The following is a 17405-nucleotide window of genomic DNA, read 5'->3' on the forward strand; positions in this document are numbered from 1 at the left end:
ATCCCGCTATGAGACGTTACATAGTAATATTAATGGTAATCGGTGACAATATGAATTGTGAAAATACTGAAGTGTTTAATTAATATCTACACGTCTTTTAAAAACCCAATTTCATGCTCTCACTTAATAATATTTGGGTCAGCCAATTTGCATCAGTGAAACCGCTCATCCAAACAAACACAAAAAAGGGCCAACTAAATGTATTAATTAACACGGATAATAAACCAGTCAATAATTTAAAGTGGAGAACGAGGTACAAATATGAACAATCCCAAGTTAATTACAGGTTTGCGGTCATACATAATTGATACCTGAATTCAACCAGTAACATTAAAGTTGTACAGCGTTTTCAACTGTACAGGATTATTGCTTTCGAGTTAATTAAAAACGGTTTAGGCGAGTAATGTACGCGTTCCGTGTTTACGTAATCACCGGTTTTACGGTATAACAAAGGTTTTTGGTATTTATTAGGTCAGAATTTGTATAAAGTTTTGTTGGATTTTTTTTTATTGCTTAGATGGGTAGACGAGCTCACAGCCCATCTGATGCTAAGTGGTTACTGGAGCCCGTAGACATCCACAACGTAAATGCGCCACCCACCTTGAGATATAAGTTCTAAGGTCTCACGTATAGTTACAACGGCTGCCCCACCCTTCAAACCGAAACGCATTACTGTTTCACGGCAGAAATAGGCAGGGTAGTGGTACCCACCCGCGCGGACTCAAAATAGGTCCTACTACCAGTAATTACACAAATTATAATTTTGCGGGTTTCATTTTTATTACACGACATTATTCATATACATTATAGTTTCATTTTTATTACACGACACGATATTGACATACGATTTGCGATTTGATCACGATTGTTCTTTAGAATAAATAGAATAGACGTAAGTAGGTTTTTGAAGAAGAATGCGCTTATTTGGAATTTAACTCGTTTTGTTTTATTGTTTACTCTTTTTAATACTAGAAGGTGAATGTCGTCTGTAAGCACGAGATTGTAGACTTCTTTCTCGCCTAGAAGAAGCGCGGCAGGCGAATTAAAGGCCTACCCAGGGATTCTGTTACAGCAGAAATTGAATCTTAGTGACTATGCCCCTGGCTTTACCTGGGATCGGGACGAGCGCGTGTGTGTCTACCTATAAAAAAATGCCATCACATAATTAGCTTCACACTTAAATATTTCCCGTTTTATTTAATTGTCCGATATATTTTGCTTATACTCAAATATGTTCTTCAGCATGTTGCAGGACACACGTGATTATTTGGAAAGATCTGTGCTGGACCAAGGGGCAATCATTATCATATCGGTACAATGCAGTGTTGTATTATAATAATCAATGGATTAAAAATGTTTATACCATATTTTTAAAAGGTTAATAAGACTTGAAAGAAATGATAAGGAAAACTAGGTATAGATGGGAAGCAGAGCACGATTTCACACAATAGTGAGCACAAGTTCGGAAAAATCACATATTTAAAACCAGATGAACACGCCCTCTTTCTTCAACTTTTTATTTTTTTGTTTTCAGCAATGTATAGGTTTTTTTTTAATAATCTAGGGTGTTAGGGAGTAGGCTATTTAAAAAGTATTTTTTAACACATTTTAAATCTAATTTCGACAAGTTCGTTCTTTGAAAATTTTATTGATCGCAAAAATATTCAATAAACATCTCAACCATACGCATGTTGTTCGCGGTGTCATAGAATGTAGCGTTTTTCTCATAGCGAATTCAGTACATGTTTGAGGGTTCAAATTAAATTCAAACAAACGCTCCCCTGAAAACATAACAAAAGCTTCCTACCCGACGACTTCCTGAACATAAATGCTGCAACTTTATAGCATTTAAATATTCATGAAAAAAAAAGAAGGAAGAAAATACCCTGCGAAATCCTGTTGGGAGTTAGTCTCGTCATGCTGCCGTTGTTTTTAAATGAAACTTATTCCTTCGCCCATCGGGAGATAGCTGAATAAGTTAAAACACTTTTTATTATGGTAAGAAATTAAGTTTAGTTCAGAGGTATTGAAGTTGCTTTTGTACATTTGATTTGTTATTCATAGGCCGGAAAAAGAAACACTGTTGGTTCATAATAGGAGTGCGTGCTTAATAGGAGCTAAAATATTTGTGTTTTTCTTTATATATATAAAGTTATAGAAGGCTTTTAAGGTTTAAGTTATAGAAGGCTCTATTAGTGGTAGGACCTCATGTGAGTCCGCACGGGTAGGTACCACCACCCTGCCTATTTCTACCTCGAAGCAGTAACGCGTTTCGGCTTGAAGGGTGGGGCAGCCGTTGTAACTATACTGAGACCTTAGAACTTATATCTCAAGGTGGGTGGCGTATTTACGTTGTAAATGTCTATGGGCTCCAGTAACCACTTAACACTAGGAGGGCTGTGAGCTCGTTCACACATATAAGCAATAAAAAAAAAGCTGTCATTATATGCGCGTCACACCTAATGCATACATTTCGATTATTTTATTTAAATCTAACTTTTGGGTCTTGCTCTAAACTAAGTTGGTCTTCATAAAAAAAACAATTATTATATATAGGTATGTACCTTCATTGAATATATTTTTTTAGACTTTTATAAAACTACCCGCTTTTACAGTATTGCTCGATATAGGGGGCTATTAGTTTTCGCAATCGGTTTATAGCCATATTATATTATTGTATTATGGCATAGTATGAAAATGTATTTTCAAGCGATTGCTGAAGACCACCGAGACAAAACTGCGGGTATGAATAGTATTTTTCTTATTGTCTTATTTGATGACTAGCGACCCGCCCTCGCTTCGCTTCGGTAACATTAAAAAACACATGAAACCAAAAAAATAAAATAATTTTTTTTAAAAAAAAGTTGCCTATGTTCATCAGGGACAATGTCGGCTTCTAATGGAAAAAGAATTTTTCAAATCGGTCCAGTAGTTTCGGAGCCTATTCGAAACAAACAAACAAACAAATCTTTCCTCTTTATAATATTAGTATAGATATATAGGATAAACGAGAACAGAAAGAGGTCGAACCCTCAGTTGTGATATACCACTGCTTTCCAACCTTTCGAACTGGAAAGCGTTACTTCTTCGCGATAAATAAAGGTAAAATGGCACCTACCCGCGTGAGTTCAAAGTATACAAGTGAATGACGATAGATGATCGCAGTATACTGAAATTATACTTGAATGAAAACCGCTAACTACCCTTCTGTGAATCTCTTAGTCATTCTCGGCTACACTACCAATTACCTCCTATAGTCTACTCTTAATTAAAGTAAGTCAAAGCTACGTTATACTATTTCGTAAATCGAGTCATCACAAAATAGTTTACGAAGAGCTATATTGGTTGGAAGTGATTTCGAAAATAAACTATATGCTTATAAATTTGATTTGCGACAGATGGGGTCATTACTCGCTTTGCACGCTCCGCCCACGAACGGCCCTACCAGGTCGCCATTGCAGAACATTCTGGAAACGTCCAGTTTGGTTCACCACAAGAATCCAGCTGTCGACGGACCAGTCGTGAGTATAATTTGCATCGACTCATGCAAAACTGAACTACTGTCATCACACCATTTTTAAATTTATAATTTATAATCAATTTACATTACTTTAGGATTTTTGGCGGGAACGCGAGGAGTGAAGTTGTGTGATTTGTTTTATTTTGTCTATATCGTGTTTCTTCAGGTTTAAATGTGTAATAACGGTGGTTTATTAACTGTTTAGTATCTATGAAAGTGCACAAATGTGGGAAAATGAAACAAAGCCGCTGGATGTAACTTATCGGGATCCTCCAAAAAGTCCACTGAAAAAAATCTCAGTAAATGATCACCATTTTACGGAGATTATATTTCATCCCATATCATCTCATTTCATTTCACTCCATTTTATCATTTCTCATAAAAATAAGAATATAAATTATAATAAGACATGACTTAAAGGTCTTAATTACCAGGTCATAAAATCCCTTAAAATGATTATGTGGTGTCGTGGGGACACCAGGTAGGAACGAAGTTCCTTCGGCTAATGTAGAATCGACACAAATTGCAAAAAAATCGTGCTCAATTTTACGTAGGATTTCTTGATTTTTCTCTTAAATTTTGCTGATTAGTTTTTATTTAAGTACAAGAAAGTATTTAGGAAATTCAGTATTTTAGGAAATAATAAATTACTTAAAATAAAAATACATCGTAATTCAAATTATCAACTAAAATAACAAAATATGTCTCTTTATTTTTGTTTGACAACATAAAATTACATCGAAATAGAAAAATAGAAATAATAATAGAAAGAGAATGGATGAGAGAACGAAAAGAAAGAGGGAGAAAGAGAAAGGTATACTACTCGCTTGTGTATGCGACTGTCGCGCCTGCGCACGTCTCATTTAACGGTTTTATTCCACGCACTTTTTTCCACGGATTTTTTCTTACGGTTTCACATTTTTTTCAGTTCGGTCGCGCAGCAAAATCCCTGTCCCCTCCAAGCCTGCCGTAAGGAACTTCGTTCCAATAAAAACATTAATTTGGATTTTGATTGCTTGTAAACTTTTAAGTTTTGCTCTGTCATGATTTACATAACAAAAATACATTATTTTCTATTGTCAAAAAAAATCTTATCATACTAATAATCCCGTTCCAGCAAAAAAAAAGAAGCGTTATTAAAATATCACGTCTCAACATTACAAAAGGAAAAAGCTTTGACATAATGATTTCCATCCTTGACTTCACTCAAACTTGGATTCACAGGATAAACTTACGCTGTCACTTGACATCTTGGAAATTAGGTGGTCGTTTTCTTTGATTATTATCTTGATACGCAAAAAGCTTACACGAAAACAAGATATTATCAATTTCCCAGAAATTTTCCGTTCCCATCTTCTCGTTAAAAAAAATGTATAATGAAAAAAATAACGGTGTCGGCAATAAATTATACGTTTATTTACGTAAAAACAAAATGTTAATTTTACATAAATACTATGGACTTACTTTGTTCGGTAGCCACATAATCAATATTGATAAACAAGTAAGACTAGTCGCATACAAAAAACAAAGTCAAAAGCCTTTTTAGTATGAAAAAGTATCAGAAAAAAAAACCTCACACAGATCGCTTTTTGATTAACCCGTCGGGCGAATTATCGAAACCTGTACATACCAAGCAAAACAGACGGATGCGAGATTATTCGCAACTGATGAGTTAATAAAAAAGGGTGCGTGTACTTATGTACGCGCGTAAGAAGTTATACTTTACTTTTATTAAACTTATTTCATTTTTTTAAATATTAAATAATTAATAATAAATATTTAACGTTAATAATTTAATAATATTTAGTATGAATTATATTAAATAATAATTTTGTCATTTATAACACCAAAAAATGAATGCTAATAAAAAAAAATTTACGAGTGTACATGCGCGAAAGTTCACCTGCGGCTATATTCAGACTTGCCAAGTTACGTCGGTCATATTGAATGAGCAATTTAGTGGGCAACTTCATTCTGTTAATTTTGTGTCACGGTGCGCGCGCATCGCAAAATTTCACCCTCATCAATTTTTCATAACGCGCCTAAAGAAGTATAACTTCAATAATGATAATATCGATAGCATAATGACAGTATAGTCTTCGAATCCACAACAAATAAACAGTTTATTGCCGATATTATTCTTACAGTTTGTTCGATGTGACAATTGCACATATGTGTCCGGTTTTAATGAACGGGCCCACTGACTTTCTCGCCTGATCTTCTCAGCGGGTCGCGATTCCGATAGTAGATTAATTCGAGCAGCTACCATTGAGTGATTAGCTCTCCTTCCCGGCGCTCAGGTAGCTGATAGCAAACCCTACCCCTACTGAGCCCATGCTCGCCCATTTGTCCTTGTGAAACTGTAAATACCCCCGGGCCACCAGTAATCCTTTAATCCTAAAATAATAGAAAAGATGTGTGGTGTCGTGGGACATCGGATAGGAACGAACTTCCTTATTATAAAAATATTAATTTTAAGTTCTATTCGAGGTATAAAGAAAATAATTGTTCTGGTATACATTTTTTATTATGATTTTTTATAAAGACAAACAAAAAAATAACTATTTTTCAAAGTTATCAACTTTATTTTATTCACAATGATTTATAAAAATATACAAAGAAACAGCTATTTATATGAATAATAATAATAGGTATATAGCCATCATACTAAGACTATACATAAATAATAAAAATCTTACGTTACGGGCGTTTGTTCCCGAACTTTGTTCCAAAAAAAACTTAATAGTAATATTAGAAAATCTTACGTATTATTGAGAAGAAATTTTCTTACAGTTACGTCTGGCTGCATTAAACGAGCCTCGCACGGGCGACATGCACGGCGTTAGCAGCACAAATTACGAATGCAAAAGACAAGCTCAGAGAGCTAACATGGACGGAACATTCCGAGCGTTTATATCGTCGAGGTGAGTTTTCATAGTAATATTCACATAGTGATATACATAGTTATCGATACTCCACATATTTTGGCCAGTTACTAACTATCTCTAATAAAAATACCTTTGGACTAAATGTGACTAAAACCCCATCGCGCAAAACATCGCCCATCGTAAATGACGTTGAATAGAACACACTCTACGGCGCAGCGGAGTCAACGCAGCTTCAATCGCGTTTGAGTGGCAACCGCTTGACTGGAGAAGATCTGGTCAACAACAACAATATACATACTATGTCTATAGTATTCTTCTCTACAAATAAAAACTCAAACAGTTATTGTACAATACGTTCATTGATATAACTGGTGAGCGCAGTGGCAGAGACGAGCGCGGTGATTTTGGTTAATTCATGTTCAGATTTCTCCAGCAAGCCTTATTGCCTTTAGTGTAGGGTTTAAAATTGAACAAACTGGTTGAGCTTCCAAAACTCTGCGCGTAGTTAATCGTGAACACAAACATTAGCAACTTGACAAGCTCAATACGGTCGCACCGATCGTGCTCGAACGAACCGGCTTCAAACGAATTCGAATGGAACATGCACATAATTTGTACCGAATAACAGAAATTTTTAAACAACTTGTAGGTTAAAGATATAAATTAATCAGTTTATATGGTAAATAAAATTCAAAACACTCCCGTATATTAATTTAAGAGGTTCAGTTTTGGACTATAACTATGTGACCAAACTTTTGACTGCCGTGATAGCAGACAGAAGATCTCATGACGCTTATGCAGCTAGGTAGCGGCTTGGTTCTACCCCTGGCATTGCTGAAGTCAAGCGACGGTAACCACACACCATCAGGTGGGCCGTGTGCTCGTCTGCCTACAAGGGCAATAAAAAAATGCACAACCATATTGTTGATACCGCAGAAGCATTAAATGGCAAAATTTAACAAGTAATGCTTTTATAAATCCATTGTTTTTCTACCAGGGTTCAAGCAATAGATTCCATCGTCAGCTGGGTAGACAGAGAGATTCCAGTCGTGAACACAAGAGGGGATGTTCTCTTTAATTCTTGGGGTGAAATGTTCGATGGTTCAGGAGCATTGTTCGCTCATGCCCCCAGGATATACAGCTTTAGTGGTCAGAATGTTCTAATGGACCCTGGTTGGTAAGTAAGGCATTTTCAGGATGGCGATAGGTATTAATCAGTAAATCAAACAACATGACTATGGATTAGGTTTTCAGTACCTACTGCTAGCTGTAACATCCTTCGAATAGGATCGCATTACTGCTTCTCATCAAAAAGAAGCAGGGTGGTGGCACCTAAATGTGGGCTCGCAGAATGCGAATGTGAAGCTATCTGTCGGTTGATTGTTCTTTTTTATTGCTTAGATGGGTGGACGAGCTCACAGCCCACCTGGTGGTTACTGAAGCCCATAGACATCTACAACGTGAGATGTAAGTTCTAAGATCTCAGTATAGTTACAACGGTTGCCCCACCCTTCAAAACGTATTGCTGCTTCACGGCAGAAATAGGCAGGGTGGTGGTACCTACCCGTAAAGGCCCTAACACCAGTAAATGCTTTGTCCAGGTTTGTTGATAGTGATTTGAATACGAAAGTGAAGTTTACGTTTTTATATGTGGTGTGTGAGCATCAGCTCGGCCGTGGACTGTCTTCTTGGCTAATTCATTACGAATTCATGTCTACGTATTCATGCGTAAGTAAATAAGCATATTGTTAGGACTTACTGGTGGTAGGACCTCTTGTGAGTCCGCGCGGGTAGGTATCACCACCTTGCCTATTTCTGCCGTGAAGCAGTAATGCGTTTCGGTTTGAAGGGTGGGGCAGTCGTTGTAACTATACTGAGATCTTAGAACTTACATCTCAAGGTGGGTGGCGCATTTACGTCGTACATGTCTATGGGCTCCAGTAACCACTTAACACCAGGTGGGCTGTAAGCACGTCCACACATCTAAAGCAAAAAAAAAATTGTTGATATAGCCATCTTTAATTACTTTTGTCAACAAAAACTTACAAAACAACTGGTTCAAAGGGAGACGGACTTACACAAAACTACTGGGGGGGAGGTAACCCCAACATTACAAATACCGAGATAATTTATCTATTTAAATGCTCTACAAAGTCTTAGTATTTACGAACAAACTCCGTGACGAGTTTTCTAATTATGAATGAAACGTGCCCTCATTAAAATGTCACCTGAATTGGGCCAAGTATTTAATTAGTTTACATTTTTCTTTGATGATATATATAATGGATTCGGAGGAAGCCTACCCTAAAAATGTTAAAGGCCAAACACATTAAAATTTAAGATAGTAAATATTGGGAGCTGAAACACGGAAAATTGAATCAAAAACGGATAATCCCAAGACTGCCGGTGCTAATGGGTCGAAATCGTTGTTGAAATATTAAACGAAGTTATAAATTTAAGATCGATAAAATGGATTTATTTCTTGGTTTATAATTTTGCTAGCTTGTGCTAGGGCGTACAAGCCTACACGAGTAGGTACCGTCATCGTACATATTTCTACATAGTAGCTATTCTATGTTACATTATAGGACTGTACAAACGTGCGTTTGTGGCCTATGTCGCAAAGTGGGGGTCAAAACTATTAAATACAAGGCTAGCCGACAATTACGCTACCAAAAGTCAAAGCAGATTTGCTTCTAAAAATATTTCTAAGGTCAAATATTAATTTAGGCCTACAAAAGCCGTCTGGCACGGCGCTAGTTCCACCGGCGAGCCAGCCATGGATGCGTACTGTGACGCATGGCATAGCAGCAGCCCAGATAAATTTGGTCTCGCATCTTCACTGCACACGAATAAACTGCTGGATCAAGAGACGTGAGTGTTTTAGTAACAAAGAAAACTTACAACAATGAATATGTTCTTCTATATACGTTATACAAACGGGAGAAGTGGCGATTGCTCGTGAGTCGCATAATATCTGCCCACGGCAATGATACTGAATGACGACCACGACCACTTTGACAAAAAATAAACTCGTTGGAACTTAGTTAAGAATTTAATACTCCTAATTGAACACAAACAAGTACGCAAGCCACCAAATAAACCTGTATATAGTACGGGCCTTATCGCTCATAGACCATACCTTAAAACTTCGAAAGTGGCGGGGCATTATGTATGCCCTCAATACTAGGTACCACCTATTTGTCACCTTAAAACTTCGAAAGTGGCGGGGCGTTATGTATGCCCTCAATACTAGGTACCACCTATTTGTCTGATGCTATCTTGGCTTCACAGGGTGAATCCACGTTAAAAAATACCACCTTCGATAAAGATTTCGAAGTCGTAACCATCATTTTATGGTTCGCCATTCAAGTTGCGGTGTCTTTGGCTCACAGTAACCCTTTAATACCATATGGACAATGATCTACTCGTATACACCAAATAAAAGATGATGAGGCTTTTTTTTTTTTTTTTTTTTTCGGGTAGAGGGCCGAACCTCCTACGAGGTCCCCGCGCAAAAGGGGCGCGCGGGGTATGTGAGACTCAACAATCTGCATGGTGTTGTGAGCAGACCGCGGGCCCAAGGATTTTAGAGCCCACCCACTAAACGACTCCTCTGCACTCTTACACCCGACGTCCGATCCCCTCCGAGGTCAGAACCCGGATGAGGTAGGGGGGCTACCGCGGTCAACACTACAACCAGACGGCGCGGCTCACCCCAAGGACGCCCAGCCGACGGAGCCTTCGAGGCGAATCGAAGGCTCTGAAACGTCGGCCGTCTCGGTACGGCAGCCCGTCGGGCCGCCCAGACGGTGCCGCTGGTGTCCCGGAATACCCCGCTGGACCAGAACCAGCCTGCCGGGTCGAGACGCGATACACCGTCGACCGGTCGCTCTATTCACTCCACGGCAGCGCGCTAGAGTGCTGGTAGCGCGCCGCGCGGCCTCATCCCCTCAGGTCGCCCCTTGACCTTCACCGGGGGGAGGCCGCCACCTACAGGGGCCGGGAGGTACGGGCGTATTCCCGCCTCCGGCCCCCGGCTCGACGGCGACGGATCGGTGCGGAAAGGGAAGAGCTCTCCCTCTCTCGCTCCGCCGCCTCCTTCTGCGAGATGGTGGACTCGCAGAAGTCGAGCATCGCCTTCCAGGACGCGTCGCTGCCGAGCATCGTAGCCACGACGCGCGGCAGCGAGAGGTCCTCTCCTATGACCGCGACGAGGGCGGCGCGTTGCTCGTCAAATCCAGAGCAACGCGCCAATGTATGTTCCGCTGTGTCTTCCTCGTCGCGGAAGATGATGAGTCCTGTCGGAAAAATTTTTTTGTCCAAGCTAAAGATTTTTTTTCCAGATATTCGTGCAGCAGTAGGTTGATAGTATTATGCGTGGAAGCAACTCCGGCTGATACGGTTCGAAGAAAAAAACGATCCAGGTGAGTTTCCCATTACTTTTGACGGCAGACATGGCCCATTTGTAGGGTATAGTTACGATCACTCATGGCGTCAGCAGCTACTCCTGACTCCTCCTCGCGTCGTTTTCCTCATTACTGAGGGTCGAAACTCCCCCGCTGCATCAGTTTCTCCCATACGACTTCCCTCCATTTGCCGCGATCCTTTGCTTCATGAAGGGCATTATGGAAATTGATGCTCAGAGAAGATCGTACTTGGTCCGACCATCTCGTGGGACTGCGTCCTCTGGGACGTTTGCCATCCACCTTTCCTGTCACTCCTGACTACCAAGGATGAAATATTCATAAATTGTCATGTAAATTGTCAAACCGCTCCGTTGGCGAAGTAGTTTCATGCTGTCCGCGGACTTTATTCCGGTGGTGGCTGCAGTGGTAAAACATGACTGGGTCACAGGAAGCATTTCCTTAGAGCACTTACCATATACCCAATTTTAATTTCTATTCAGTACCTCTGCTTTGAGTGAAGCTCAATTATTACTGAACTCCAGACCACATTATCGTCTTAGGCCCACTTTTGAAGCGAAGAGTTCACTCCAGTTGCAAGGGCTTAATAATTCATTTGTTCGAAACCCCGATTATTGAGGTACTTAGCATCACTGAAGTATGGTATGCGTACGAGACATCGGAAGTCTTTATATGTTTTACCCTTTATTATATTCTGTGACCTGCTGCTGTCTTACTGTAGATAGGCTAACTGAGTTTAAGGTTCAACTGGTTTTAGCTGGTTATCTCGCAGACACCACTTTAGTGCCTTTAAGCAAGAACATTGAGACCTAAAATGGAAGTTTTAGTGGTTTTTTAATATCGGCCTAGCTTCAAAACTGCCTGATTCCGCTGCAAAACAATCTTACATTCCATTCTATCATCTATGACGGCGATTCTCAAACTGGCACGCGTGTCGCTCGAAGCTCCTGAGAATTATATTGGGAATGGCAAAAATACTGAGAAGTTAAAACAGTTTAGCTAAATAAATATTAATATAATGTATACAAAAGATTCAGATGAACCTTATTACTAATAACTTAATAGAAACAGACCGAGCGATAGACCTTAATATAAACGAAACACATTTTTAGGAGAAGTTATCATTTAAAGATTTATTAAGGAGTACAGGAATGAATAAAAGTTGGGAAGTACTGATCTATAACTTACTTGACACCAATTGTAAGTTTGCCTACCCGTTTATCGTAATCTAAATAAATACATTCGCATCGACTCGCGTCGACATCGCAGCGACGTATGGCTTGCCTTAGAAGCCAGCGACGATGACAAGACTACTCTGCCCAGAGTATCCGACTAGGAAGGAAATAAATACACAGTCTGGGAGAGTCCTGAGTTCATAATGCCATAATTTTGCCTTTTGAGTCCGCATGGCACCAGCACTCTGCCTAATTTTTTTTTTATTTTTTTTTTATTGCCCTTGTAGGCAGACGAGCATACGGCCCACCTGATGGTGAGTGGTTACCGTCGCCCATGGACTTCAGCAATGCCAGGGGCAGAGCCAAGCCGCTGCCTACAATTTCTGCCGTGAAGCAGTAATGCGTTTCGGTTTGAAGAGTGGGGCAGCCGTTGTAACTATACTGAGACCTTATAACTCTTATCTCATTGGGCGGGTGGCGGCATTTACGTTGTAGATGTCTATGGGCTCCAGTAACCACTTAACACCAGGTGGGCCGTGAGCTCGTCCACCTATTGAACTGAAATAGATCAAATGATCAAATTAGAGAAAAACCATACCGTATTGACCCATATTGATGGGCGAGCTACTAATTGGATGTATGATAAAACTTAACCTTAATCTTTATTCCAGCAGGTATCGAACAAACGAAAAGCTCAAGTTCTTGAAAGATTCAGAAAAATCGAATGAAACTAGTCAAAGCTTATAGGTAAAGAATATAATATGTGTATGACTGAAAACGGTTGTTCTACTTCTCACGTTGTCTATGTAAATAAATTTATTCAAAATTTATGTTTTTTTTTTATTATTATTTAAATTCGAATATGATTCTTTCAGAACCAGTTTTCGTGATCATTTTATATAATAAATTTAGCCGACTTTTTTTTTAAAAGTCTGGATCCGACTTACCATTTTTGTATCTCTTAGTTCAATGATACAGTGAAAACAACGAGAAATAGTTCTTGCGTTTGTGTGGGTTGACAGTGTGAAAAAGGTCGGATCGAGTACTGCAATGCGACATATTACGTCGCAGCGATAATGTTCTTTGCTCCATACAGACACACACATACACACACACACAAACAAGAATATAAAAATGTAAAATAGTACGTCTAGGTCTGACTTTTTAAATGAGTTTGAAATTACGAATTGGATAGGAGAACATTAAAAACTAATTTATAAAATATCTTGAAAAATTATTAAAAATCGAAGACTGTGTAAAAATTGGAATAGAAAAAATCAATTTTGAGAGTCAATAAAATAAAAGGAATGAATCGACAATATTTATTAATAAAGAATCTTCTAATATGTACGCCACTACTAAAATACATTAAAAATCTATAGATGAAACTTAATAAATTAGATCATAATTAATATATTAAAAATTGAATGTTTAATTACAGCCATTTCTGTAATTAAGGAGAGCGTGGAAATATTTAGATAGATTTAATAGAAACAAATATCAATGTTAAATTTTGTAAATAATTAGACAAAAGCTTAACTATATTTTGTTCTAAAATTACCTATTGTCTATTTTTGCGCTTAATACTAAAGAATATTATATTTTTGTTCGCAATTTAAATACCCAGCTGTGTAGCTCTCTCTGATGAACTGAACTAAAATTCCGTTAATGTTATATATAGCAATTATTTACAAGTGAAGGCACATGGGTCTGGAAAATCCCCATTATCAAAAGAAATTTCTGAAAATGAGCTAGAGACGAAATAGGCTACTTGAATTGTCGTATAAATGTGTCCTTCAGATATATCATTTAATTCTTATGTCACGCGCAACTAATTCAGACTTTATTACGGGATCTCCACAAATGTAGCAAATTTTCTAGTATTAAATTAATATAGTTGTATAATTTATAGTTGAGTTGATATTGAATTAAATTTGTTCCAAAGTTTTATTATTATTTGGACTGTGGTGTAAATAGATTAAACAGTAAAAAAATGCTAAGAGATAAATTAACGCATCAATTCTAAGTGTCAACTCAAGTATATGATATAATTGAATTAGTTAAGTTACTTGTAATTTTTTATTGTTACAAACGAAATATAGTTTAATAATTATTAATTACTGTACTTAAAAGGTGCAAATTGTTTTCGTGAATAAATAAGGTGTTTTTTATTTGTAATTTGTGTTTTATTTTCGATTTCGATTTCGATAGCAGTTCAGTTTTTGGTGACATTAAATCTAAATCATGGTTACAGTTACAAAATACCACTCACTGCCTTTGTATAATACTTAATTTGAGCACGTCAAACTTCAATGGTTGCCTTTTTTAAAACGGCTTTTCAAATGAGCTAAAAGCCGTCCTGATTTGGGCGATAATCTGTAGACAAAACAGCGTGAGTGCCGCTATTCATCTTAAGATAGCCTTTCAGATTAGAATACACGGCTACTTCACGACACAAATAGGCAAAGCGTTCAAGACTTACTTACCATCAGGTGACCCGTCTTGCTCGTTTGCCTCTTAGTTGTTATAAAAAAAAAAAAAAAAAAGACTGAGCCGTAGGGCCACTACACGCATTTAGAAAATTACCAAAATTCAAGCTCACAAACATAAATCTATTAGCATTAAGGAAATACAAAATTTATTATTCATCAGCAACTAATCTTAATGATGTTAATAATTAATCGAAGTGTCTGTCTCCGTGGAATACAAACGTTGTGAATGCTGCTATCTCTTTCATTCTTTCAGTAGTGGTAGGGTGCGTTCAACTGCTGCCTGATTACAATGGCATTGAGACCGACTTCATGACTCAATATGGACTCTGGTAAGCCCTTAACGACAGGTAAACCATGAGCTTCACCTATCAGGGTAAAAGAACAAAAACTAACGTAGGATCTTCTGTTTGTACAAACTATTGTACAGAGCTCTTGCGAAAACGACCGCACCACAGTCATTTACTTTTCGAGCCAACGATCGCGTGCAATGAAACCCGGATTACGTCATGGCTTCATTTTGACACGGCCGCGGAATAATAATTTGGGAAAAAAATAGTAAAATGCGCAGTCACTTCTGGGCTTTTTGTCAAACGAGGCCACTCAAGGCAGGTGGCTTTGTCGAACTAAAATGTATTGCCACTCCCGTGGACTGTTAACGAATGGGTTTGATTACTGTGTACATCTTTGTCTTCAACAATCTTGATAATCCATTTTAAGTTGGATTCCGAGTGACGCAAAAAACGCCCAAAGTTAAACACCACAAGTACCAAATTATTATATACAAGTATATTTTAACAACGATAGCTGGTTTAAATGTCTTAATTGGGTTCATATTATTACTTGGCGAGATAGGTGTTATTAACGTTGGCTTATAACACCTGTCTAAGAGAAGTAAAATGCTCACCGCCCACCTGGTGTCAAGTGGTCACCAGAATTCAAGAGACCACATTATAAATACCGACACAAACTTTTCGACTAGAGTTCGAAATTTGAATTTCATAGAAAAACTACGGTCTTACCCTTCAAACCCGAATGCATGACTGCTTCACGGCAGAAATAAAGAGATATGTATGAGCTTACAATCTCACCAGTAAATACGTATAGGCTATGGGGGGTTTGATTTTTATTACCCAACTCCTTCAGGGTGAAAGAAGATCTTCAACACGTCTTGGGTATATATGTACTTTCTTAGAAACATTTAAAAAAAAAAAGAACGAATTCCTTAGAATTTGCGCTACAAAAGTGATTTATATTTATACACTAGCTGACCCGGCAAACGTTGTGTTGCCTTAAATAAGATTGCTAGGGAAATTCTAGTGTGGAAAAAAAACCTCACTTAACCACATCACAAAAATATATCCAAAAAATTAAAATTAAAAATAAATGTTTGGGGTGGACAGACAATCCTTTTCACTTAGGTATGAAAAATAGATAGTAGCCGATTCTCAGACCTACTGAACATACTATTGATACACAAATAAAACCAAAAAAACATGGCTGAATAATGTATAGTATTGTATAGCTCTCAAATATAATAATAATAAGTGTATAATCTATGATGTATAGTGAGTAAGTAAGACAGGGACTTTTTGGCGGGAACGCGAGGAGTGAAGTTGTGTGATGTGTTTTATTTTGTCTATTTAGTGTTTCTTCGGGTTTAAATGTGTAATAATGGTGGTTTATTAACTGTTTAATATCTGTGAAAGTGCACAAATGTGGGAAAATGAAACAAAGCCGCTGGACGTAACTTCTCGGGATCCTCCAAAAAGTCCACTCAAAAAAAGTAAATGACCATCATTTTCTGAGATTATATTTCATCTCATTTCATTTCATTTAATTTCATCCTAGTTGATTAATGTCTCAAATTAATCATCTTCATATCATTTCACTTCATAATATCATTTTTCATAAAAATATGAATATAAATTAAAATTAGACATGACTTAAAGGTCTCAGTTACCAGGTCATAAAATCCCATAAAAAAAAAAAGTAAGACAGGAGACCGGCTTTGTCCTCATCCCTACTACGTGATGTTTACTGGATGAGTGGTGGCATCAGACGGGGATAGCTGATCGATTGATAGTTGATCAGTAGTCAACCGGCGAGGGCGGGAGATCAAATTCAGTTTAAAAAAAATCATAATTAAAGGAACTTGAAATTATAAACTCTGAATAAGAATTTGTCGTACTACAATTATAATATTTGATTGCCATCTTGCAACCTTATTGCGGATCTGTGCATAGAATAAAAAAAATATTAATCGGGATGGAAAAATAGGGATTGATCGTATAAGAGTGAAAATTGAGAGTAACATGATTTTTTTATTTTAAGTCATGACAAAACAAAATAAAAAACTTGCCAAAAAAATTAAAGTTTATAATTAACAAATAAAAACTTGGGGTTGATCATAGAGGGATGAAAAATTTAGAGTAACATCCGATTTTTTATTTTAATTTATGACAAAATAAAAATAAAAATGAAAATCTTGTCAAAAAAATTAAAGTTTATAATTAACAAATAAAAAATAGGGGTTGATCGTAGAGGGGTGAAAATTTCAGAGTAATATGAATTTGTTTATTCTACGTCATGACAAAATAAAAACAAAATTCTCACAAAAAATTTTAAAGTTTTTAATTAGCAAATAAAAAATAAGGGTTGATCGTAGAAGGGTGAAAATTGAGGATTGTATGTATTTTTGTATGTTGTATCATAAAAAAATAAAAATAAAAATTTTTGTCTAAAAAATAAAAAAAAATATTTAGGGGTGGACTACTCCTAACATTTAGGGGGATGAAAAATAGATGTTGGCCGATTCTCATAGATACCGGATAAGCACAAAAAATTTCATCAAAATCGGTCAAGCCGTTTCGGAGGAGTATGGCAACGAAAACTGTGACACGAGA

General features: G+C 37.4%; 1 protein-coding gene across 2 annotated transcripts in view; it reads left to right on the plus strand.

Annotated features, from left to right (window-relative positions):
- LOC101739616 (collagen alpha-1(XVII) chain) overlaps positions 1-14188 on the plus strand; it is a 90208-nt gene extending 76020 nt beyond the window's left edge. Inside the window, exons 18-23 of one of the 2 annotated variants that reach the window (XM_021352418.3) lie at positions 3399-3521; positions 6314-6444; positions 7406-7585; positions 9139-9282; positions 10755-10835; positions 12682-14188. In XM_021352418.3, the coding sequence (XP_021208093.2) occupies positions 3399-3521; positions 6314-6444; positions 7406-7585; positions 9139-9282; positions 10755-10835; positions 12682-12757 (735 nt within the window). In that variant the 3' untranslated portion in view covers positions 12758-14188. The remainder of the gene's footprint in view (positions 1-3398; positions 3522-6313; positions 6445-7405; positions 7586-9138; positions 9283-10754; positions 10836-12681) is intronic. The other variant, XM_021352419.2, reaches the window with a different exon arrangement.
- Positions 14189-17405: the final 3217 nt, after the last annotated feature.

This window comes from Bombyx mori, chromosome 11 (genome assembly GCF_030269925.1).
Source record: "Bombyx mori chromosome 11, ASM3026992v2".
Taxonomy (NCBI): domain Eukaryota; kingdom Metazoa; phylum Arthropoda; class Insecta; order Lepidoptera; family Bombycidae; genus Bombyx; species Bombyx mori.